The sequence below is a fragment of the Temnothorax longispinosus genome, chromosome 2, assembly GCF_030848805.1.
Source record: "Temnothorax longispinosus isolate EJ_2023e chromosome 2, Tlon_JGU_v1, whole genome shotgun sequence".
NCBI lineage: Eukaryota > Metazoa > Arthropoda > Insecta > Hymenoptera > Formicidae > Temnothorax > Temnothorax longispinosus.
Genome location: NC_092359.1, coordinates 11,640,931 through 11,667,272, shown reverse-complemented (window position 1 = coordinate 11,667,272; position 26,342 = coordinate 11,640,931). Strand labels below are relative to the sequence as shown.

At 42.2% G+C, this 26,342-nt stretch overlaps 1 protein-coding gene across 1 annotated transcript; it reads right to left on the bottom strand.

Annotated features, from left to right (window-relative positions):
* Positions 1-1,489: 1,489 nt before the first annotated feature.
* Wg (Wnt family member 1 wingless) lies at positions 1,490-24,363 on the bottom strand. Its single transcript, XM_071770606.1, has 5 exons — positions 24,268-24,363; positions 22,140-23,978; positions 13,244-13,503; positions 3,766-4,040; positions 1,490-3,449 (listed from the first exon to the last, which is right to left on the bottom strand). Exons 2-5 carry the CDS (start codon positions 22,241-22,243, stop codon positions 2,892-2,894), a joined length of 1,197 nt encoding a protein of 398 aa, XP_071626707.1. The 5' UTR covers positions 22,244-23,978; positions 24,268-24,363; the 3' UTR covers positions 1,490-2,891.
* Positions 24,364-26,342: the final 1,979 nt, after the last annotated feature.

The window sequence follows — 26,342 nt, the reverse complement described above, 5'->3', positions numbered from 1 at the left end:
GTGATGGACGATTCAAGAATTCGATGGCGGAAGTTGAGTGGCTATTATGCAATGATAAGCGTAAATGCTGAGTCTGTGTTACATAATTCGAATTTGCTAGTTCGATTTATTCCCAACTTACTAATAGACATTGATTTATTAGATTCGAGACTTGATCTCAATGTAAACTCATAAATTCACAAATATATTTCTACTAAACAAATCATTTTATTATACCTATAAACCACAAATCGCTTTTCTTCTAATAAAAAAAATTGCATTTTATTTGTTTACTTTACGCGGCCAATAATTCTCTATATTGATTTACTATAATCGTTATAATTTCTCAGTAATTAATCTAACGGAAACAGAATAGAAAACGTAGGAGTATAGTATTGTCAACATTAATCGATTAATATTTAAGCTCTTAGAACATTTACTCTCTCTCTCTCTCTCTCTCTCTCTCTCTCTCTCTCTCTCTTTCTTACAAATCTAAAAAGAAATACTTATTACTTGTGGGCATGAACGGCAGATGAAAGAACTGGTGCTCCAATGGTAGAGAAAGAGAGACACGCAACAGAAGGAGGAAGCGGCAGCAGAAGGTAGATCGGGGGAAGGAGCATGTGGGGAAAAAAGGTGAAAAGGGGCGGGTGAGAGAGAGAGAAAGCCGGTAGGTCGACGGTGTGGTGTTGGTACCATTAGCGCGGATGCCTGTTCGTATGCGGTCAGGGTCCTTTTATCCCGCGCGGAGATTCCTGCGGGATTCCTGCGTTCGTTATCATCGCGTGCAGCATTCGCTGAGCGCTGCAACGCAACGGTGGAAGGCCAGAGATGCAGGAAGAAAGAACGCGATGAGAAAAAGGAGAAAGGGAGAGGGAGGGAGGGAAAAGGGAAGGAGAAAAGAGGAGGATGAGGAGAGCCGAACCAGTCCTCCTCGGGGCATGAGCCTCCCACGACATTCACTCGGCACAGGAATTATGAAGTCGTCCAGTTGGGGAACCAGTTGGCTATATTTCGCGGGAATACGTCGACGGCGGCGCGCATCGTGTAATGGGAAAATATTGAATAGTCCTGCGACACGGCGCGGCGCGTCGACCGTGAGGCCGAGGTTCGAGGGATTATTGCTCGTACATTTCGTCCGCGGACATCCGCTATCGCGGTTCTAGCGCTCGAATGGAGACCTCTATGCGAGAACTTTATATTTTGTCTTTATAGAACCAGTTTATCACCAGTTTATCTCTTTTGAACACGTATTGCGACAGGAAGTTAATAGATTGTTGAATTCAAGGACTATATTAATTATTACTTTATTTATAGCAAGCAAATAGTAAAATAGTTGTATTGTGATTTCTACTTGCTTAAACGTTCTATGCAAAATAAATTGTTTAATGGATTATTGATACTAATTATGCTACACGATAAATCGATGCAATTACTTGTTTAAAATTAATGAAAGGATTTTTATAATTTTTTTAGGAGAGGGACATCTGGGGTTTAAAAGTAATGTAACCGAAGATCTTAATTTCGTCATTTATTTAATTTTCTTATATATTTATTTGTATAAATTACGAGCAATAATTAATACATCTATTATGCACAACATTGGAATTACCTTATTTATTGGAATTTTCTCATTTCGAAGAGTAATCTCTTTATCCAGCATTTGTAAAAAAAAGATATTTTTAAACCCGCGGGATTTTCAATATCCCGGTACTCGATAAAGAAAAAAGAGAAAACGAGAGAGGAATACATGAAAAAGATATAAAAATAATTTACCACTCCCAACGTGGGGCTTTGTCTTCGTCGCGCGTGTGAAAGCCTGCTTTGTATTTACAATAGTTTCTTACGGAGAAATATATATTGGCCACCGATTGGCTCGCACATTGTTGCAAAATACATCGCTATAATTTATTTATATACAAGTATGCGATCTGTATACGAGATTGCCAGTTTTTCCCCGAGGGAGCGAGTGTCTAAAGTGGCAAAAAGGACACCATTAAAATAAATAACGCTTACGCGAGACCACGACGCTCGCGTTGTCGCCAATGAACATCACTTAAATCGAAGTCCTCATATGCAGCAGGATAAAATAATTGAAGGCTTTATACATCGGATTAACTTATCGTGATCAATAGTCCTTTACGGCGGAGAAGCGAGTTCGCTAATCCATTTTGATTAATGTCACGTAGAGATGGTAGTGAATTGAATTCGAATATTACCCAACGGGGATAATATTTTTTGTCGAACAGGGTAACAGGATGAGAGATGCGGATAGCAGGCAGCCTTAAATTATTTTCTTCTACCATATGACATTGTCACAGCTGAGATGTCAGAGCCTTTATTATGGGGGGGGGGGGGGGGTGCAGATCAAGTTCCGATCCTCGTCGGTGAATAGCGAGATAGCGAGCCGGTGTTACGCTGGTGTTTAACACTGGTTATTTAACACCGCATCCACGCGTCCCACAATCTTCCTATCTTAAAGCCTTAAAAACCTACGATCGCACGAACGCTCCTCACCATCTCAGTCTTTAATACGCGCGCGACGCGACGTAATAAATATATATGTAGTTCCGTTCGTTTCGCGTAATACTGGAGACGAGGAGATCCCGCGGGGTTCACGCGCGGGACTCTCCACGACGACTTGGACCCCGTCCGGCAAGACCCATCGGCAGAATCTCTCGCGGAAACGGAGACTGGCGTGTCGGTCGTCCGCGAAAGAGACTGTCACAGGGTGCTTTGAGCTAAAAAGAAGAGTAGTCTCATTCTTCGAATTTCTCAATATACCGTTTATACCCAGGGTTACCCGCGAAAAACAGAGAAAGTTCGAAACTTTGATCGTTTTTAACCCTGCATGAAGGTTGCCTCGAAGATTTATCAAGATTCCGTGATATCTCGCGATCGAGTCCCCCTCTTCACAGACATGTGTGTATCGTCTTTTTCGTCCTGCACAGCTGGCACTTGACCTCGCAGCACCAGTGGAAGGTGCAGGAGCACCTTTCGATCACCGTCACCTCCTGCGTCTTGTGGCCCCTGCCGCAGCACATCAGGTCGCAGCCGTCGACGCCGATGCTCGTGTCGTTGCACTGCCGCCCGTGGGTGCCCAGGATGCCGAGTTTCGGATTCTTCTCGCAGAACGGCGGCGATGGCTCCACGTAGACGAGGTCCTTCTGTCCGGGCGGTTTGTGCTCCGGATTGTACGGCTTCAACTGGAAGTTGTAGCGATGCCGGCGCCCGAGACCGTCGCGATGTTGGTGCACGGAGTTGCTCGCCGAGTTGCTGGTGATGGCATTGTTGTTGACGCGCGCGCGGTCCGAATTACTGACCATCACGCGTGAGGCCCCATCGAAGCGATCCTTCAGGTTGTCGCCGACCACGCGAAAGTTCGGCAGCCGCATCCAGCAGGTCTTCACCGTGCACGAGCCCGACATGCCGTGGCACTTGCATTCCTGACGCATCTCCGAAGTTACGTGCTGTAACGAGAGAGGCGAAGTCCTGTAATTTTTCTCATAATTAAAATTAATAATATTCGTGACACTTTCAGTTTCCCCGCATAAACGTTTTATCGCGGATTTCGTTCAGCAAATTTACAAATATGCGGGCAAATAAAATAACAAAATGTATAATGTTTTAAATAAATCTCAAACATTAAGATTTCATATATTCTATTTATTATTTGAATTTAGGGCACAATAAATAAAATATTATTTAGTAGAGTAATTTTAAAGCTTCTATTTTTTTCTTTTATTTTTTTCAGATAAAATAATTTTAGAAATTAAAAGAGCTTACTGCTCTGCCGGCTTCGTTATTATGTAGATTCATCTTCTCGCGGAGATTCCGGCCACGTTCGCCAGTATCGACAAAATCGCGAGAGAACTTGAAGCCATATCCAATGTTATCCGAGCAACCACCCCATTCCCAATCTCGAACGGCGGATGATGCGCGTGATTGGTGAGTATAGTCGCAGGAACACGATTGAATGCTGCCCTCACTACATGCCCTCGCGATACTGTGTGTCACCGCCGCGCTCGTGATGGCGTAGATGAAAGCGGTCTCTCGACATCCTGCAAGAAAATGACGGAAAATTTACGTGTGCCGTGCCGGAAACTAAATTCCCTGTTCAGCGCACGGGAAATGCAAAAAAAAAAAAAAAAAACGCAGTTAAAATCAACCATTACATATGCATATATTACTGCTTTTATCGTAAATATTGTGTATCATTAAAGTCCTTCGGTTTTTAATTTTATTTATCCAGTTGCACAATATTCTTGAATATTTCCGGTAAAAATTAATTCTTGGCAATTATAATTAATTTTCCATTAGAAATGTGATAGATTCTTGACAATAAATGCTAATTTTTTTCTTTATAGATATCAATATTTTGATACTCGCCGGGAGTGCTGACAAAACTTTCACGGTGTTTGGTCGCGTAGGAGGTGAATGATGACGTCAGGCAACGTCTCAATCCTCCACGAGGGACTACCTGCGCGAGAAGTCCTCGCAGGTGGAAGCGAGGGAGAACAGGAGTGTCCGTAAGAGAGAACGACAAGAAGAACGACAGAAGAAGAGAGGGAGAAAGAGAGAGCGAGAGAGGCAAAAGACGGTACGTGACCTTAACCCTGAGTGGGCTGACCTGAAGCACCTCGACCTTATCTGCATAAGGTGCAGGTGCGCGTCGGCTCCTTTTGTACCGATGAAGATATCGCGCGAGAGAAGAGCGGGCAAAACAATTTCATAAATTGCGAGCTCGCACCATTCCAAGACAGTGTTACATTGTCCCATTAGTGAAAAAATATTACATGGTGCTCTATATTTTTTAATTAAATCTCATTTAATTAATTTTCCTTACTTTTATTTATCTTTTTATTTAATTATAATATAATAGCGCATTTAAAGAAAAAGAGAGGGGGGGTAGTACATATAGTATATTACTATACATATATATATGTATTGTGTATTCCTTAATAATAATATAATAATATAATGTATACCTTTTATTTAGTAGGTAAGTTTTCATGCGCGATATTTTTTAAAATAATAACTATATATAATATATCTGAAGCGAATTAATGAATGTTGTATATAAAAGAGATAAACTTATGGATTAAAATAAGTTTGTACTATTTTCTAGTTATTCTGTTTTCTAAATTATGAATTTTCGGAGTGATCAACTAAAAATCGATGGGAAACTTTCCTGGGTCGATTAAATGCACGTGCGTATCGAAATGATAGAATCCGAAAAATTGAACAAGAATAAGACGTTAAGCGATTCAACCACGGACGAGCAGAATGGTACGGATGATTATCCGCAACGAACCGTCCTCGGCTCGAAATTCTAAATTCGTTACGAGTCTTTTACGTTACGACACAGTGACATCTCCAGCTCCCTTTTTGACAGTAGCGAGCGTTGAGAACAGATAAAACGAGGTCGAACGAAATCAGAGAAGAAAGCGAAGAAAGAAAGAAAAATGAGCGCGCAACAATTTTCCTCAATCTTGACGCAGAATTGCCATTGACGGTAGTGAGAAAACAGGAATGTTGAAGAAAAGATTCATGCCGTTACACGACCCATTGTCACGGGTGAATCCTCGTCCCGTTTCCCCTCTCATCCCTAAATTCGATCAGTTCCAGATATTATTTATCATAATGTCAGACTCCATGACCGAATGGATTACACCGTTCGTAATCGCCTTGCCTTCTAGACGAGGAGACATTCTGGATTCCTGAAGAACTAACAGCGACAGGATGAAAGTGTCACAAATTCGTTTAACAAGAAAAGGCATGAAGCCAAGAGGGTCACTCGTCAACTTGTTAAGTAGACAGGAAAAGATATTGCTACGTGTTGCAACATAGCGATTGCTAATTATTTAGCACGGCTTGAACGAAACAGTATTCAATTTTAGGAATTTCTCATTGTCACAAAATCGCACGATATTTATTTTCTTTGCAGTTTTCGAAATGTTTTCCTTCCTTTCAAAAAAAAAAATAAATTCTCAATATTTATTTGCAATTTAAGTGTATATCTATCTATCTTAGAAGGGAAAAAAGGAAGAAGAAGAAAAGAAGAGAAGGAAAAGATTTATCGCAAGATTAAGATAGATTTATTACAAATTTCTTTTTTTTTCTTTTTTCCTTGACTTTAAGTCTACGAACCGTGCCGGTATATTCACGTAACTGCATAACGCACGTTGAATCATGTCTTTCACGTGTTAAGAACGCGACTAATTGTTTGCGGCCGAACGCCCTCGATGAACTCATTGCCTCGTCGTGGATTTCGTAATACGTGGCAACCAATCCGTTCAATTTTTCTTGGTTTTTACGAGTTTTATGATTTGCAAACAATCGGGGACTGCCAGATAAGCGAGTGGCGGTCTTGTTTCTCGAAGGCACGGAAATATCGCCGTTATCGACCACGCGCGCGCGAGGTCGTGGAGGAACAAAACGAGGGAGAGGAAGGAAAATGTGTGCAAAGTGAGAGAAAGAATGCGACGCGATGAGAGATCTGGTGCGGGGAAAGTTCAAATGAAGAAGAACAAAAAGCGCGACTCTCGATAATCTCTCGGTACCGCGATTGTTTGCCCTCGACGAGAAGTGAACACGCCGTTCTCGTTTGTTCCGCGTACGATAAATAGTTCGACGGCGGTTTTATCGACTCGTTCAAATAGTATGAGCAAGTTGGAGGCGCAGCCAGAATGTGCCCGCAAGGTAAACACGCGCGCACACATCGATGGCAGTTCCTTGCTCGTGCTCGGTCCGGAACCTGACGACCTGGCAGCGTTATAGGGACGGTGGACAGAATCGGAATGTTTCGGTCTCAAAAGCGTTTGACGAAATCTTTGTGGAAAATAAAGCAGATGGAACAAGTTTTTTCTGCAGCTAGATATACGCGTATACATTATCATATTTTCAATTGTGATTAATTTTTTTGTTAATGTAAAAAAGTTTTTTATTAACAAAAAAGAATTAATTCATCAAAGTGTCTTATATTAAATTTTTTTTAGATTATTTTAAAATCACGAATGCAAATGGTATAAAAACGATAAAATGCTATTGATTATCTATTATTGAATTATTGCGAAAAATTGTTACTGCAAAATTGTGATGTATATGCATCGGTATTTGTGTAAAAAGTATTCCAGATTTGTACTTTTGAATTTATATAAATAATAGTATATGAGTTTCATTATGAAACGCTGATTTATGAAGTTCGTCAGACGAACGGTTGGCCTCTCAATGAAGTATACGGAGCAAAAAGCCGCAATCACCACGACCGAGTCGTTTTTGAGATTGTCCTAAGCGGCATCGTCGCGCATCTTTACGAGGGACATTTGCGTCTTGGCTGAAATTCCACGGAGATAAAATCGTTAGGAATTATTGCTACTGTCGCGGCCCGAGTACCTGTCAGGGGACAGAACGAGTTATGGTGTAACCACCTACGCGTGGAATCTAAAACGACGTTACTGGCGATGGTGGTCTCCCGACGACAGCGACGGTATCGGCGACGTGATGATTTATGTATAGATGTGTCGTAATACAGTCATTAGACATGAGATGATGGGCCCGTGATGTCAAGTGATAGGCTGGGCGTAAAACCGCTTACAATGATTCATTACGAACGTTATAAAGAAACGGAAAGATGGATTTATTACTTGCGCTGAGACAGAGATTGCCATTTCAGCAACTCGAGATGTCAATGTGAAGAGAAAAATGCCGGTTTAAAAGATTGGCTATAAAAACTTTCATTCTTAATAGACATACAGAAAATTAAGTTGTTTATTCAAGAACGTCATCACGGTTTATATAAACGAGGATAATATCAGCAATTATATTACTTATACATATTATTTTTAAATAAGTCTTAGTAATTTAATGTCTTTCGATGTATGTGTATCTTCAAAATATTACTAAATTTATATCGCGCGTTTAAAAAATATATTTTTTTCTTTATTTTATTTTATCTTCAACATATTCGCAAATGATGTTCCTCGATATGCGGTGACGAGCGTATAGGAATGATCGCGGCGACAACTCGGCAAGGCTCGAAAATAAGAAGGACGAAGGGAAGCCAAGAACGGGCAGAACAGTCCTGTGGAACTCGAAGACCGCGGAATAACACGGGTGAGCGCCATATAGACCCGCGGGAACGGGAGCGGGAGCGGGAGCGGGAGCGGGCTTGCGGGGCCCCCGTGGAAGCAAACAAGATGTAAAAATCACGCAGGGGCCCATTGGGTCGCGGCTCACGTTTTCGCAAGAAACCGTGGCGTGCCGTCGACACATGTAGCCCATCATAGGCCGCGATTTATGGCCGTGGCAAAAAGCGTCTGATGTCGCCGTATAAGACGCGTCCTGCCGCTGCTGCACGCACTGGGACAGATATTGATTGAATTTATCCGACGGCCGATTACGTCGATATCACCGGCGCACGGCGAAAATATTCGCGACCTCGCGTCGCCTGGGTTCACGACGAAGATAAGATTACAAACGTGCGTCACGTGTTGACTAAAGATCGAAAATACCTGCATGATTGAGTTTGTGCGAATTCATTAATCAGAGTTGTCAAAAAAGAAAGGACGGCTTTTAACTCAGTTGTGTAACACGCGTCTTTCCGGAATAAGGTAATCCAGTTGGTAAAAATGAGATTTGTTACGGATTTCCGCTCTGCATCCGTGCAAGTTCTCTTTGTGGCTCTTCCTTTTCTTCGTGCCTTACAATTTGCCTTCTGTTGAAACTCGTGCTATAATAGAATCATGAAGGCGAAATGCAAACCGTTGAAGAGCTGCAACGTCATTTTGTGGGATAAGGTGTGCAGGCCCGTAACTATAATCGCGAACTTCTTTCGCTGATTGGTTGCCTCATTGATAGAGCATAGCCGGGGAAGAAAGATGATTATTTGCATATTATGTGTGTTGATCAAGATTGAGACCATTCTTATATTCGTCATTCCGCTGGTTACATGTCGAATTTTATTATCTGCATTTTTTAAATCCTTATTCTTCATTTTTATTTTTATTCTCTGTGAGCTTTGAATTAAAATTAACTCTCATACGCGGACGAATCACTGAGACGGCGGCGCGGTAGTTGTTCCTTCTTTTTTGCGATTCGAATGATCTCGGTTATGATTGTCAAAAATAATCTGGGAGAGGAAGAGACACAGTGTTATATGCGCCCAATGCGGCGGAGTCTTCGCAGTTTACGGAGCAATTAGGCTGCGAGGCTTGCTTTTGCGAGCCACACGGTGTGCGCCGAGGAGAAGGAAGACGCGGAGGCACACGGAGAGAAAGCCGCGAGAGAAAGGAACGGAAGAGGAGCCGGACGAAGAAACGAGATGGAGAACGGTGGAAGGTAAGGGTACCAATGCGGTAGGTGGCTCTTGGCGGCGAAATGATTACAGGCCGCGAACGCACTCACCACCAGCTATAATATCGAGTACAAACGCAGCCAAAAGTATTGGAGCCCGAATCTCCGAAAATCTCCTCGCAGGATCCCCGGCTCGATACTAATTCCACTCACCCTTTCACATATCCGCAATGATCACGTATTATTTAAATTCAAATCTCGTATGTCCGGCGCTCTCTCTCTCTCTCTCTCTCTCTCTCTCGCTCGTGTTAGCTGTCGACAAAAGTTTCGGATCGTATACATATTAATCGACGTGTCGCGATTTTTATCGAATCGCTAATTGTGCGTTTTCACACACTGACACGTGAATATATTAAGACCGTCTTACTCGCGTTATTAGAAATTTCCGCGTGGATTGACAACTTGTTCTTGTACTTAATAATACATTCGCGCGAGAGAAAATTAATGTTCATATGGAGCAGCTTATATCCTTTAACTTAGTACTTGTGTTTCTCAATTAGCGGCTCAAAATGTGATGAATTTTTTTCCCCGGTAACACTAAAAGTAAAACGTGGATCTCTACATGACTTTCCGTTTCTTAACGACAATAAATATGTAATATATTCGCAACGACACGTCACGAGCAGCACACCCGGTGATATTAACGTGAGACCAATGCGACGCAGCAATAGATTCGCGTTATCCCGCTTGAAAATCTATATCCATTCTACTTTCACGACTTATATTTCCGACATGACTGCCGACAGTTAGAACACGGTGATAATCCGGAAACGACCGTTTAAGCCGGTGTTCGACTGCGACGTTCTTTCCGGACCCCCTCTTTTTGATCTTCTTATCCTTGAATGCGACAAGTACGCGAACGCATTACCGGTAGTTGATAGCGATCTGTGTGTTTCCCTTATGCCAGCACGGCGAAGATCAAATCTCGAGAGGATCGAGGACAAAGAAAGATACGAGAAGCGGGAGCGGCAGCGAGAAGAGCGGAGGAAACTGGTCCGCGCTCACACAGGGCGATGAAGACGAAAGGTGAAAGGTCGAGGGCCTCGTCTCCGGTGGAAGCTGCGAGCAATCTTGCAGATTGTTACGGAAAACAGAGAAAGACAAAGTACAAACCGAAGTCTATCGCGACAATTTTAGCAATCTATTACGGAACAGTTATTAAGTTGTTACTCGCGTTTACGTGCAAAAATAAAGTCAATTAATTAACATGCGTTTAAACATGAATCTACGTAAATATATTTTATATAGAATGTAAAGAAATAAGAAAACGTTGCTTCCTGATTAATTCTCCTTTTTCTTGCACGAATTTGCGATCAAATTCCGTTTATTCGCGTAAGTATTCTTATTAGACTCTTAGTAGACTATTATTTTGCGCGATAGATTGGAGAATGTAATTATGACAGGCTATTCGCGGCTATCAAATTAATACCTCTCACAATGGTTATTTAATCCTGACAGGAATAACATTACGATCGGTCTTTAAACCGCGCGACGCGCTTTTGTATCTCACGAATCCCTCGTAATCATTTTTTACCTGGTTCTGACAGAACAATGTATCATAGAAGTGCGAAACGAATGTAAAAACGGATTCTCGCCTCCCCCCCCCCCAACGGCGTTATTATCCGTGAGTGGCTTTCTCGGAGCTTGATTAACACGTCAAGCGTTATGGATGCCACATGGCGCTCTCACTTTTTCGTTTACAAGTGTCATATAAATGCCGCAATGTTAACCGTGACCGTCCGTTCGATTTACGGAATTTTTAATAGCCGCCGCGCCCGCCGCGTCTTTTATCCCTTAACGGCAGCAGAGTTATACAGAGTAATAACGCATGAGAAGTGCATAATTTTTCAAATAATACCTTTAACGCGTATGCAAAGATACGCAGTGTACTAAATACAACAGTGTAATTTTTTACGAATGGTTTTGTAAAAATCTCGCAAGAGTGAAGACACTTGAAACGAATGCGGACTCCATAAATTCCACTCAATAATGTCCCATCAAGAAGACACTTAAAAAATAATAAGGTAAGAAAACTTGCGATATTGTTACGTATATATAAAGATGACCTCAAGGTATCCTCAAATAGAACAGTTAATCATTTTCAGTATATGTTGATGGCATACGATAAATGCGCTGTAGTAACAGCTAGTGAATACAGTCGTCGCGGAGGGTGAATCGGAAATAAGGGGGGCCGAGTGTCAGTATACGGAGAGGATATATACCTACGAATCTATCTGCAACTAGATACCGGTGTTAGTCGCAGACACACACCAAAGGGAACATCTCGTATTAACCGCCAATCCGCGTCACCCCATCGCGACGTTACGATCATCTCGCGTTGCAATGTTGCAACGAAACGTGTCTCTGGGCGTCGAGGCGTGCGTGTTACAGGCTCGTGAAAATAATGCGCGCGCGACGCTACTCTCTCTCGCTCTCTACCCCTTTTCTCCCTCTTGTCTCTCTCGCTCTCTCTCTTTTTTTGCGCCGTGTACTTCTTTTAGTTTTACTAAGTGGCCATATGGGGACATTCGACATAATGGGGTGGGAGCGGCTCGAGCGAAAAAGCTCGGCTTACAATCGCCTCGACGAGATCTAAAAGAGCCGCAGGGGAGCCAGAACTGGTACGAGAAGGTCCATTATCAGGTTGCAAAACATACATCTGGCCGGTGAGGGCACGTGCCCGGGGCCTTCGGACGAAGGGCACGCCTCCTAAAGCCCCCCTCCCCCGTCCTCTCTTCTCTCCTCATCGCGGCATCGCCGTGCCCTCGTCCTTCTAACCCCACGACGACTTGGGGCCTTCGCGCTCTATGCACTCGATCTATGCGAGCGTTCGCATTCAAACGAGGTGTTAATGCGACTCGTCGAGAACACCGCGGGTGTCCGATCACGGTCTCTAAATAGCAATAGAATAATATGTATACTCATCAGCAAATGTAAATTTATTACACTTAATATTTTATATACGTATACAAATTCTATACAGAAAATATAGATTTGTACAATAGATCGCTATGTATATTTATGTAATAAACAAATACTTATTCAGATACGTTGAAATGATTAATTTTGTCCAATTTTTATTATAATTTACGCGCGCGTTTCATCTTTAATGCATTTAAAATATATTTATAATATACGTAATTTATATAAACTCAATAAATATAAGTACATAATAAATAAATTCCCAAGCTTTATCGTATGGTTATGTATAATCGAGATAAAGTAAAGTTAGGAGAAATATGACCCGTTTGAAGTAACACGCTTTTCGGCTAGATAAAAGACCAGTGATGTCCGTTTTAAATTGGTTCTACATCCGCTGAAAAATCCACGGCTTATCTCGAAGGTGTTGTTCGCTCGGCGATGACGTATCGCGATGACGAGATGACGGCCTTATTACTTAATCTACCGAGTGTTACGAGACGTCCCGAGCCTGTGTTGGCTTAAGCAAATCGACAGATTTGTCACTCGCGATCTTAACGGCCGTGATCGGACCTCTCTCTCTCTCTCTCTCTCTCTCTCTCTCTCTCGTTCCTTATTTCTCTCGTTTCTTCCGTTGGAACTCGTCTCTCTATCGAGAACATTGGGTATCGAAGCACTGATAAACCGTCTTTTGAAACGTAAAATAAGTACACTTTCAAGTGGCTTATGTATCATTTTATTGCTACTCTCGTTCCTGCGTGAAAACAAGGAACTATAATAACACTTGTTACTTATCGCTTCTTTTAAAATCTATGTCAATAGTGAACTAAACACGTTGCTTTTCACGAAAATAGTTGTCAGACGGAACTGGTTCTTGGGTATAAATTAAGCAACATATATAAGCACATCGCATGGACAAATTACTGTAGAAAAACTTTCATAATAATAGTTCTCATTATTGCGTGTGTCGTCTGATAATGAATTTTCTTACCTCTGTCGACGATCTTGCCGAAGAGATTTTTTCCTCTAAGAAAATTTTTCGTCGAGCAATTCCATCGCCGGTTGCGAAACTGATGCTGGCATTCGGCGATAGCTTGATTCGCACCCCTTGACACCGCCATCAGCACTCCTGGATTTTCTCTCGCGAGCCTTCTCTGCTTTCTTCTCAGGGTCGTGTAGACCGGTTCCATCTGTATGGAACCTGCTGACATCGGTAAATAATTGTTGGGTTCGCCCGCTTTTGCAATACCCCTAAAAATAAAAACAAAAAAATGTTTATTACTTCTTTTATACTCTTTGCGTTTATTACTTCTTTTATACTCTTTGCGTTTTATATAAAGTAAAACTCGTAACAAAGCACTTAGAACAGCGGGTAACAAAAATAGATGTAACATACAATAAAAATGATGAAAGAAAATTGTACTCCAAAAACATACAGAGATAAAAGAGGAGAAAACGAAGCATATATATACGGAAGGATTTGTCGAGAGAGCCATCTTTTATAATTTGTCAGAAAGAAGCCGTCGAAAGTGGCTTTGAGTGCGACTATTTGTAGTCGCCCATTCATCTCGGACAATTCCTTGGAGTTTCGTCGAAGGAAGAAGTAGGCTCGGCTGACGCCGAAGGAAGGAGGCTTCGACGGCAGACGGCGGAGCGTTAAGAACGTGTTTTCAAACAGGGATCGTGTTAATGAAGAGCCTTTGAGTAAAATTACTCCCGTGATCCGGCGGCACTCGGTGCTCCCTTCGTCCAGGGCGGGGAGGGGGAGCGTAATCCCCGATCATACATCCTCGACACAAGCGTTAAAGCGTACATCGTATGCGCGCTTTCGTGAAATTATCAATTTATATGCAGCCGCGTTCGGCCGCGCTTAAAGCTAGCCCCGGTCCCTGGCTGAGGAGCTTAATGCAACGCGATCGCCGATAAATTCCCTTAATGAGCCCCTGTGTGTCCGTTCTGGCGAGCGCCGTGCGCGTCGTTATCGTACATGTCGCGTATTACACGATCGTCGTAAGGTAACGCATACAAGGTATCGGGCCATATCGCGCGAATAAATTTTAATTACGCGGCAATTCCGCGAACGATAATGCGCACCGTCATCCGCCGCGATTGCGTTTGTCCTATCCGATCCACAGGCGCGACAGGTGTGATCGATCTGGGAGGGAAACAACTTCCAATTTTTGCTAAATGGGGCTTTAATTCAACATTCAATGGTCACTTATAAATATATCTTATACATATGTCTTTATATATCTTATATATGGCTCTCTTATATGCATTATATTTCCTTCAATTATTATTTGGAAATATTTATTTCGGTTATATTCAACAGCTTTACACAAGCTTCTCTGATCTCTGCATTTATTTATTTAGAATATTTAATATAAAAAAAATGATTAAATTTTTAGTTTGTAAAAGTGGATGCTCTTTATTTACTTAAAAATTTAAAGTAAATAATAATATCTATTTTAATTGTATTTTTTGAAGACAGTGATTCTGTATTTTTATATTTTCTTGATTTATTGAACAAAGAAAAAGCTCCTTTAAATAATATTAAAATCACATCTTTAAAACGTCGGACTAAACGACTAAACGACTAAACGCATTTGGTCCATCGTAGAAATTACTTGCAAGGCATTTGAATTGATGTGTAACTTATGGGTGTTTTAAGCGTGCGAGTTAAACAGTAGTCGTCACCGCGAAACGCCAATTTTGAGCGCAAAAAAGTGCGCGTTCAAGAGAGAACGGGCAGCGCGAGAGAGAACGAGGAGCGATGAAGGTGGATTAGCACGAAAGACGAAACTGGTTCAGCAGTTTCGATCAACAGTAGCTCGTCGCGTGTATATATTGCATGTATAGGGTGTATCGGTGTCTACGGATTTGCTGTAAATTCGTTGATCAAATTTAAGCTGATTTTTCTTTAAGGCAAATGTAATAAAGCTAGTGCTATTACTAGAATGCCTATTTCCGCATTGATATTTCCGCAACTTCTTATTTATGACTGAGATTCAAGTTTTTCTTTTCAAGTAAGACTTCGAAATGGAATAAAACATTTTATAATTATATTCGTAAATTCAAATTGTCTAGTGTTAATTATTTACGCTTTGAAAATTATTAATAACGACAATATATTAATTTTTTAAACTAATTGTTTACGTTTGCGTATTGTAGTTTTAGAGAAAGTACGTCTTCCGATACACCCTGTATGTATATAAATCAAGCTGCCGCGCGAGTCCGGCCTGTGAAAGAATTCGCGTCTCGATCGATCGAGCATCGCGCAGAAAAACGTTTAAATGCGTTCACGGTGCGCCCTTCGTGGGAAGAGGGACGCAAGGACCCCTGAAGAAATGTTGGGCCGCGCAAAATGCATACCGATCAAGTGTGGCAAGAAACGTTGTAACTCGCTCGGACACGAAATAATCAGAAAGTTGATCGGAGTTCGCGAGTGAAGGGTGATTTTAACAAGACAGGTGCATCCGCTTAATATTTGCTTTTTATATTTTCTACAATCGTATCTATATGTTCTCGCTAGAATGATTATTAACATAAATCATTTATAGTACGATTCATGGTCCTTCCTAATCCTCAAGTGAAAGCTAGACTAGCGAGTCTAGACCAAAACAGTACGATCAGCGATATTTAAGGCGATACGCACGTAATGCAATAAAATGTTGATACAACACGAGTGTCATAAGCACTCCCCATGGGGGAGAACTCCGCGGCTTAAACAGGATCGTAAACGTCCAATTTGATCGCGTGAAAAAGCACCAAACGCGTCGGATATTTGTTGTTCTTTAACGAGAGAGTGAGAGACGCTAGTGCGACCCTTATTTAAAATAGCTCGCGCGTTCTAGGATCGGATCAGTCGTCGCCCAGCATAATAAACAGGTAATCACTGTCGCCGCGGCTCTGTCGACGCTTCGTGGTCTGGGGCGGAAATTGAGGCCCTGACAGAAACCGGGCTTGCCCGTGGCGCCCACCGTGAAACTGACTGTCAGCCACCCGCCACCGAGATCTCTCTCGTTGACACTACGAGTGGGCTAAACAAACTCGAGTTAGAGCGCGAGGTGGCAAACACGTGGCCTGATAAAAGAAGAGGCAGAATTGTTCCTCGATATTGAATTAGGCTGCAGTCCATTTAATGCTATAAGCGTTCTTCTTCTCTTTCTTTCTTCATTGAAAGAAAGGAGAAAAGAGGAATGCTTCGAGGCATTTTATAGTGTTAAGTGGACCGCAGCTTTAGAAAATAATGCTTTTTGGCCGGTTTATATATTTAAATTAAAATTTAAAGCGACGCAAGTGTACCGCGATAATAACAGACGTGAAATAATGGTCCACTTGAGTTCCGTGCGGTGAATGAAAAGGATATGTCACTTGGTATAGACAAATCGGAATGCGAGGTAGCAAACACGTGGCTCAGAAAAGGAAGATGGAGAACGTAACGTCCCGGAAGAACGCTTTCTCGCGTCACTTTAGGGCAAGAGACGTAAAAATGAAAACACGGTTTGCCACGCGAGAATCTTTCTAACGCTTTAAACGGAAGCGTAAACGTAACGTTAAAATGCGAGACGGTGTTCGATTAAACAAGATTATGCTATGTATATTGCGCGTATTGCACGAATAAAAGAGAGATAGAGAGAGAGTAATAAACATGGGATTCAACGGCGCGACGTGCTCTCTCGGCGAACATCGCGAGCCCCGTGTAACGTCCGGAATGCACGCGGAACCCTGCACATGGCGGGCCCTTCGATTCGTCACGCGCGATCCGCGAGCTCGCACGGCCCGGCCGACGCGACGTAATGCGCTCCACGCAGCATCGGCGGCGGTGAACACGATGCGCTCTCGCATACGGTGCATTCAATAAGCGATGTCCATAAATAAGCCGCGCCGCGCGGACCGGTTAGGATATATCTATTGCTTGTAATTTACGTCGGGCTTGAAAAGCTTCAGGGACGACTCCTCCACCTTCGTATACTTTCTACCGCCAGACGATGGCCGAGACGAAAATAATTTATCGCCCCCGGGATGAGAGAGAGAGAGGAGGGGGGGGGGTGGGAACGAAAAGGGAAGGGCGAAGAGCAATAACGACCCCCTCAACGTCACGCGTTCGTATAGTGACAATAAAGAGTATATTAAATTCGCGCCGTTATCACAAAGTATGTACATACGATACATCGCACGTGTCTTCTTCAAAATTACGTTAGATCTGTATTAGAAGTTTTATTCGTAATGACAGAAAAATTAGTTAAACTGCGGTTAATTAGCGTTAACTAATATTTATTGGAATAGCTTTAGATTCACGTTTTGATTTGAACGCTAAAAATCTTATTCTTTGCTGTAGTTACACTGTCGATATTATCGAGGATCGACCAGTCAAATAATCTCATCAAATGACAAGACCGTTGTTTATTTTCTATCAATTGTGATGTAATTTATGGGGTCACATTGTTTATCTTAGAAGAGTTCACGCTCATGACGATGACGCTATTTCAGTCTTAACCTTCGCACGTGTACCTCGCAACTTTTTTAAACGAACAAACGCAGTTGCGCATTCAGAACTAAATCTAACTCAGTGATAAGCGCTTTGATTCAAAAGATGAAAACGTTTATTTATATGACATTTTAACGCATAGATAGACTTTTAATTAACGTATATAAATGTATAGTGATAGATAATTAATTGTAAATTGTTTCATTAATACTTTATATCGAAGCAAATGCTCAACGTGTCCTAGACCAATGACGTTTTTGTCTGATCCAATGTCCGGCTCTAAGTGAGCGCCTTTCCCCAAGTGTGCATCGGCGTTCCTTTCGAGCCGCGTCGGAGCGATCCCGACGTATGTCATTTCTAACGTGAGCCGGTCCATATTCAGAACGACAGCGTCGTGAATCAGGTCGAGATATCATGAATCACGACGTAGAGACGTCGCGTTTCCGATCACGGAGCCCCGACGATGTCTTTTTCATTCGGTCGACCGACTTCTCGTCTTTCTCATCGTAGGAGAGCCACGGCTGCTGTCACGGCCGCGTACGCCTCGCTCCTGATTCCCCGTCCCTGAGCACCGCGTTCGCGTCGATAAATCGACCACACTTGAGACTACCGGTTTGCGATGAAAGCGATAGATATAATATTGTATTACGGCCATTAGGATTGCGATCGCGCGCAGCAAGATGTTCGTTTGAAATACGAAACGTGAATGATTAACGACGAACCCTTTAGCATCCTATTTGTAGGACACTACGTCACATGTCATCTTCATTAAGAAAAATGTTTTGTCCCAATAATATACTATATACACAGATGCATTCTGATCATCACCAAACAGAAATCTAGTTATCGTAATTAAATTTCTAGCTGTTTCAATATTTTATAGAATATTTGATAGATTTAATTATAAGTTCCTGATTTCTACCTTTTTTGTTGAATCTATCAGATTGCTAATTTATGCAACCAGATTTTTTTTTCGTGTTTTGTTCAATGAAGATACGGAGTTCGTATCAATAATTCTACTCTTGTGGATGGATGAACGTTTAAGTTAATTTGCATTTAAAAATATGTGGACGTAGAAAAGTTATTTATAAAAGTCACAAACTAGCTTTTTTAACGCAAACACACAGTAAATTAGTTTGCTGCAAAATATGCATACGTTTTATCAGAAGCTATTTTGTTGCTTACAAATAGTAAATTTCGCAGAACATACGTCGTATTATAATAAAGAATTTCTATAAAATCTGTTGATGTTTGAAAAAGGAAAAATGGGTTTTAATTTCGACACTCACGGGAAACTTGTTGCCAATAATTATTTACAATGATCTGCTCTTTCTCTCTCTCTCACGGCGGCGAAACGACTCCGTCTGACGGCATTTGATAAAAATTCCGCGGATACCGTTTATAATAACGCGAAAAGTTCGAGCGCGCCTTCGTGGAGACGGAAAAACGCGCGCGCTTAATTAACGACGGCAAAAGTAATAATCCGCTGCTCTCGCGCGCGTTTTATAAATCCGGAAAGTCTTCGCGCGCGCTTTATGTCGCCGCGAGGTGTAATTATTGCCCGCGTCCACAATTAATCGTCACCATTAGCACCAGATGCGACCACCCACGATGCACACGGTAACGTACGCCGGATCGGCGTGTGTCGACTCTCGGCCGGTCCACCGATCGTCACGGTTGTACCTGCTAATCGATCAATTCCGACGTATCTCGAGCCGATACGGATGATAGATTCACGACTCTCTCCGCGTTTCCCTTCTAATACAACTAATTCCGTTTATCTACCAGTTCAATTTTATTTAAGTTATAGTTATTTATTTCTCCATAAAATATCTGTTTACGCTTTTAAATTAATTAATCTCGCTATGTTGGTCTTTTGATTATTAACCTTGATTATTAGCTCGCCACATTCCGGTCCAGTGGGCCGCTAAACGTTTTTCAGTTTTCTAGTTTTCACATAATAACACAATTTTCTAGTTTCCTTATAATAAGTTCAGTTTAAATCATTTTCCTGACCTGATATTATCACAAACATCTTATTCAGACTCTGTATTTCCAATTCTTACATTACAAGATTAAAAATATTAATTACAATAAAAATGACACAATGCAACAAAGTCGAGCGGTCTCACGGATCGGAGTGTGGCGAATTAAGGACAAAAATAAGTAGCTAGGGTTAGTATTCCTGGCTAATACATCGCTGAAGAATAGGACTACTGATTTATTGGATTAAATATATACACGTATATATATATCTTTTTTTAAATTAAATAGGTGTAAAAAGTTTTCGAGTTTTACTTGTTAAGGATTCACGACTTTTTGCTTTCTATCTTGCCATTCCAACATTTTGTATCTTCCAGTAATGATGCATCGAATGACTTATTTCGCTTAAGAATCTTCAATTGAACTTAATCGCGGAAGAACGTTGATCGAAACGCTAGGTTACACGCGATGTATAGCCATAGCAAAAGCGAGAGTAAATATGTTCGTGTCTTCTTAATTGCTGGTAAACCGGGGACAATACGGTCACAGTTTGAGTTGGCTCGGCCGTCGCGAGCAACGCGCGACCCGTCGCGCTGCGTCGATCTAATTAATTTAGCGGCAATAACTATCGTTGCCGAATCGTTGTATTAGTTTCACGCGGAAACCGGACGAGAGTCCGGTTGATATATCGTCGACGATTTATGCTATAGGTGGACATTTGCCGCAATTATCTCATGGGATAGCATGCGAGCGCGCTCGATCGCGCGCATTATTTATGGCCGGGCTAATGAAGTTAGTCATTATCTAACACATATCGCGCGTACAAGAAACCGCGAATCGAAACGCGAAGTTAGAATCATGATTAATGAATTAATAACGACATAGTGTGCGCTCGCGCGCGCGTGCGCGCGCAAACAACGTTGCTCCCGCGATTAGCGCGATAAATGCCGGAGTAGACAGGTGTTAATGCGTGTGCGCACGAGCGCACGGCGTAATAATTAACGCACGAAGGTTAATGCGATTCAAGCGGAGGATTACATTTTAATTGGAAGAAATTACGTCGAATGCGGCGGTGAAAGAAGAAGTGTGAGAAGCGTCATTGGTCTCGCGAGACATATCTTCTGATATGTTTCTGTATAGCGCACGCTGCCGTTTAGCGAGTCCCTAAGAAATGTGTTACGCTAAACACGTGCAAAAATAAAGTAAAGATGTAATAAGTAAAATAAAAATTTCAGATATCCAAATGTATACAACTTTGATTGCTTTTAAAAAAATATAAAGTTTTGGAAGTGTAAGAGGCTTTAATAAATTGAGATCATTTTACATAAATGTATGTATATTTTATATAAAAATGTATATTTTATATAAAATTCTCTAGATAGAATTCAAGATTGTTATGTCTATTTCGAAATTCTTTGGAGTAAAAAAAAGAAAAGAAGTACACCTTGGGTCTTTACTCTTTTCCTTTCCATTTGATTGCTGTGTAATTGATATTGTAGTTTCTTTACTGGCAAATTGATTTTTAATCTTTCCTCGACAAGAAGCCAATCAATAGATCGATAAAGAACGAAAACGGAAGCGATGGAGTTTTCGATTTTCACGCCAGCGCTAACTGGTCGAAGATCAAGGGCAGGTGGAACTGATTTCTTCGACGTGATTTTTATTTCCGATGATTCAGCGATTGCAATAATGATTTCAATTAACGCTTGAATCGTTAGCTGTGATGTCATCGTTTATAGCCGGAAAAGAGTCTTTAAGATCACCAATAATTGAGCCACAAGAAAATGTTCTTTTATTATTTGTCGAGAATACCAGGTCAAGTTTATCCTTTATATGTACAATTTTCATGCATTTTAATTCAAATCAAGCAAATTGCCCGTAACCATTGAGCATTCTCATTAACTATAAGGAAAAATAATAATGCGAATGAATAATGTGATTTGAATAAGCTATAGCGCATGAGAAGACGAGACTTTTAGTCAAGAAAAAAGCTGAATATTTTATAGATCTTAATTCTCTTGCAGATGATTATTTTATAAGCGCAATTCCAACTTTATTATTTATTAATAATTCATGCGACAAATAACAACAAATTAAAAAACTTTCTGTAATATAAAACATGCAATTCTGACGGATATCATCTTGTCCTTCATTAGTTCCCTCGATTAGTCAAGTCCATTCGATGACTTTGTCAACAGGTCTATTAACCGCTCAGTGCAACCATAATTTATTTCAAAAAGGTATTCGCGCGCTAATGTCGGCGATAAAATATTTTACGACGCGACGTATTTACAAGCGTGCGTTCGTGGCGAGAGAAAGAGAGGACAGGATGGAACGAGGAATATTCGATTATATGTATATTGAAGGTGTAATTAAAGTATAAAATTCCGGGCTCGCTCCCTCTGATACTCACCACCACGTGGATCCCCTGCCGCGATTCTTGTTTCTGGTGATCTCCTCCAGCGACGCGTGCACCGTCACCGAGAGCACGGCCAAAAACATCCAGAGCCTCATCATCTTCCGGCGTGTGTTCTCGCGTGTCTCTCGTGATTGCAGAATGTCCCGCGCGCAAATCCGTCTTCCGTCGTCCCCTTATCTCCGATCGTGGACGGCACACCGTGCACCAACTATCACTGAACGAACATCTTCTGCGCGATATACTCTCGCGTTCTCGATCCTTCGTCGACGCGCGAACTCTCGGTTCCCTCTCGAATCGCACTCACGGGGTCGTGTGCATGACCCCGACGCTAATCGCTTGATAAGATCGTCCTGGGATTTCAGCGCGATCCTTCCGGGGTGTTTCGATAACGGTCACTGATCACCGGCGTCACCCTCGGTGGAATCGACGTTCGGCGAACCGTATCGGGGCCGCCGATTAACGTTATCGAGCGAAGAGATGTAATCGTCTCTCTCTCTCTCTCTCTTTCTTTCTCCGCAAGCACTTCCGCGCACTGATCCGGAGACCTGTCTCTGTCGTTCTGCGTTTAGGGCAAGTGTTTCTTGCGAGACTTGTCAAAGTGTCCGTTAGACCTGACAAACACCGTGACGCTTAGGATCCTGTTGCTGACTGTGACTGTGCGACCAGGACGTGGAACCGGCCGAAAATTCACCCCTCCCGAAAGGCCCTTCTCGAAGGGTGGGTGTCACCCTTCGAGAGCGTGCGAGCGAACGATTAGGTGGTGGGAGAGAGAGACGTACGGACGACCGGGGCACAAAATGGCCCGAGAAGGTTTTATACCTGCCAACCCTCCTTGGACGCTGCTGCGTGCCTGGATGCCGCCAATCGTTTGCTTAGGGTCAGGTAAAGGTATCCAAGATTCGGAAACGCCACTGGAGCCGGCGTTTAAAGGCTTCTCGCCTAATCTCTCAGGGGTGACGTATACGCGTGCCGCGCTCTGCTCCTTCCGTTCCGTTCATCTGTCGACCGTCCGTGCCAACTCTTTGCTTCCTCGATGGGGAGGTCCTTCGAGTGGTAATGTGTGGCGGTGACGGCGGTGGCGGCGGCGGTGGCGGCGGTGGCGGTGGCGGTGACGCGCGCGCGTGCATGCGTGCCTGCCGCGGGCGTGCGTGCACGCGTGCTCGTGTTGGGATACGACGATGTAAGGCGTTGAAGGGGAGAGATGTTCTATTCGCCCTTTTCTGTTTTGCACCCTCTCTATCTCTTCGTCTTCGTTTTCTCTTTTTCTCTGTCTCTCTCTCTCTCTCTCTCTCTATCTCTCTGTCTTCTTATTTTTTTGTCCCTTTTGCTCGCTCTCTTTCTCTCTTTCTCAGTTCGTCCGTTCGTTTCACGTTGCTCTCGCGCTGCTTGGGGGGTATGGTGCAACGAGTCGGAGAACCAATACCCTTCGACGGGCAAGTATAGGCCTCGGCTAGCGACTGCAAGCGCTCCTCCGCGGAAGAGCCGATCTCTCTTCAGAGAGAGAACGGAACGTTCTCCCTTTCCCCCTGATGCGGTGGCGATCACTGGACCCCCCCAAGACCGATTAAATCTCGCCCCGCCTCTCTCACAGCCCGACTCCCGCCTCTCTGTCTCCCTCCGTTCGCTTCCTCCACCAGTGCAAGCTACGGTCTCTTCGATTTCTTCCCTCCCGGTGTGCTTCTTGTCATCTGCTTCCTCGTCAACGACATCATTCTCTTGCCTTGCGCAGCGTTCGCTAAGGATTCTTTTTCCCATTTTCGCTCCTCTTTCTAGTTCTCTTCCGGAATTCATAGGTACTTCTATTTGCCTTTCGCGGTGAAAGATGTTCTGGAGCTGAATCAGTTTCCATTGTCAAAGAAAAGTTCCCAGCAATGTTTGAAAGATAGATATATAAAAAACAAATATTTAACTCAATTTTTAAATACAAAATTTAAAACGTAAAATATAAATTATGCAATATGAGATGTAAAAGAGTGTTTTCATCAGGTTTAGAACTGTAAATTGTATCGATAACTTTATTATACATAAGATATTATTATAAATTATTTTTTTTCGTAAATTTAATTTTCTCTTTCTTTCTCAATGTTTGGAAATAAAGAATTTATATAAATGTATAATTCACCTTTGACGATCCTAAAGATGTCTTTGATGATGATACCTTTTCCTGATAGGATCATCGCAATCGGCGACTGTCAGCGAGCGCAAGAATTGCACCTATTTCATCACAGCGCGCTCTCGTTCTCTCATAGAATGAAGCTAACAGTTTCTGACAGATCTCTTGTGCCTGGCAGACGTGGAGAGCACGTGGTTCTCAAGGGGAGACGGTGGGCGGGCTTTGCTAAGGCTACGCCCGTTGAGGCTCCCACTACGGATCCTCATGTTCCTTGCGCAAGGAGTCTCTGCCAGGGTTCCCCACTCTTCCTACACCACCGTTTTCTCTCCCTTCCATCCTCTTAGTCGACTGCGCTCTCTCTCTCTCACCCGGTCCCACTACTCCTTTTTCTTCTCCTTTTTTCATTCAGCTCTTCCCTCACTACGGGTCCGAGTAGTTTTCTCCTCTTCTTGTCCGCCGCGCGTCGTTGGTCACCTCTCTTTCGTCGGGAATGCGTGAATCGAAAGGCGGAGGTGTGCACGCGCGCGTATGTGTGTGGGAACGCATCGCGGAATGCAGGACAGCGTAGCTATGGAACTACTAGCGCGGGGCTTTTTTCCTCCACCTTGAATTCTGGAGGACTCTAACGTAATGTCGTCCATGCCGGAAATTTTTTCACTGCCTACAGGATTTTTACTCCATAAGAGTGTTTTCGTTAATCGTAATACGTATATCGATATTAAATGATTCGATTCGACAAAGGACCACGCACTAATTATATGAAAAAAGTGGCCACCGTTAAAATCGACGAAAACTACGGAAAACTGTAGTTTGTGTGATGCCGATGAAAAGTTCAAATCCGCACAACCCTCAAAATATATTAGTTTTTAAGCTACGAGCCTATAAAGGTAATATTGGTGGTATAAAACGTACACATATTATACATAGTATACCCACTCTTAGCGTTACCCAAGATCAACCAGCGTGGAGGTGGTGAGTGTCTGATCTCCTTTCTTGTTCTTGTTTTTATTTACAATCATTAGAATTGATAAAATATCAATTATTGCATAATATAATGAAACGTTGGTATTGGTTTTACACATTCTTTTTCATTTTTCACGAAAATTATCGTCATCATTGTTGCTGCGTAAATGTTGACAGACTACGGTGCTAAACGCGGTTAAACATTTGTCAAACCTGCGTCAACAAATTTATTTATCTCGATGGCGATAAACCCGAAGGGAAAAAGGAAACGACCTGTGTCGGCCGTATCGTTTTCGCACCTACTAACGATAAGAATAAAAGCGAGGAAGAAAGCGCAACGAATGCATTCTCTCCCGATAATGATAGACGCAGTGAAAGCAACCGGCAATATGTACGTCTGCTCTTTTACCGAATAACATATAATTTGGCAGTAGCTTAAGAGGCGGATTCAACGATATATCCATTAGTGACAACAAGTAAACGAGGTCAGAAGCGAGATTGATGAAACCGAAATGAGCGCACGCGCTGCTGCAACTAAGTAATTTCGCACAATGATTTCAAGTAATTTTTTACCGAAGCTTTACGTTTGACGAGTTGTTTGTTGGAAAAGATTTATCATCAATTATAATTATGCGAAATCCGAGTCAATTACGTCATGAGGACTTTTTAATGTTCGTGGCGTCGATTTTACTTTTTTTGTAACAAACATTGAAAATTTGAGAGAAATAGGATACAGATTGATATTTTTTAATTTAATTCAGCTGTAGAGCTGTTTGAATCTGAATTGAAAAGATGTGGAACGCATGTGCTGTTGAGAAATTGAAGATTTTCAGGAAAAAGAAATACATAAGAATGGTAAGAAATCTAACAATGTTATGAGATCATTTGTGATACAACTACATGCTATTTTATAAAACTTTTAGGAAATGATTGGAAACACTTTCGGGAACTTTGTACGAAACTCTGCGATTTACATATCTCACCATGGTGTCAAGTAGGTACGAAAAGTATCATAGTGAAAAATTTGCATTAGTAAAAGATGAGGAAATCAAGAAACCCGATTATATTACGTAACTAGCTCATCGTATATTGATTGCAAGGGGAAATTTTCTTGTTCGCTT

What these genes read in the sequence shown, in the direction of transcription:
- Wg (XM_071770606.1), bottom strand. Translation starts at nt 22,243, where the DNA reads ATGATGAGGCTCTGGATGTTTTTGGCCGTGCTCTCGGTGACGGTGCAC. An exon ending in GGCAGGGGATCCACGTGGTG is followed by an intron (nt 13,504 to 22,139) that starts GTGAGTATCAGA and finishes TTTTATTTTTAG; the next exon opens with GGGTATTGCAAAAGCGGGCG. An exon ending in CGGCAAGATCGTCGACAGAG is followed by an intron (nt 4,041 to 13,243) that starts GTAAGAAAATTC and finishes ATTTTCTTGCAG; the next exon opens with GATGTCGAGAGACCGCTTTC.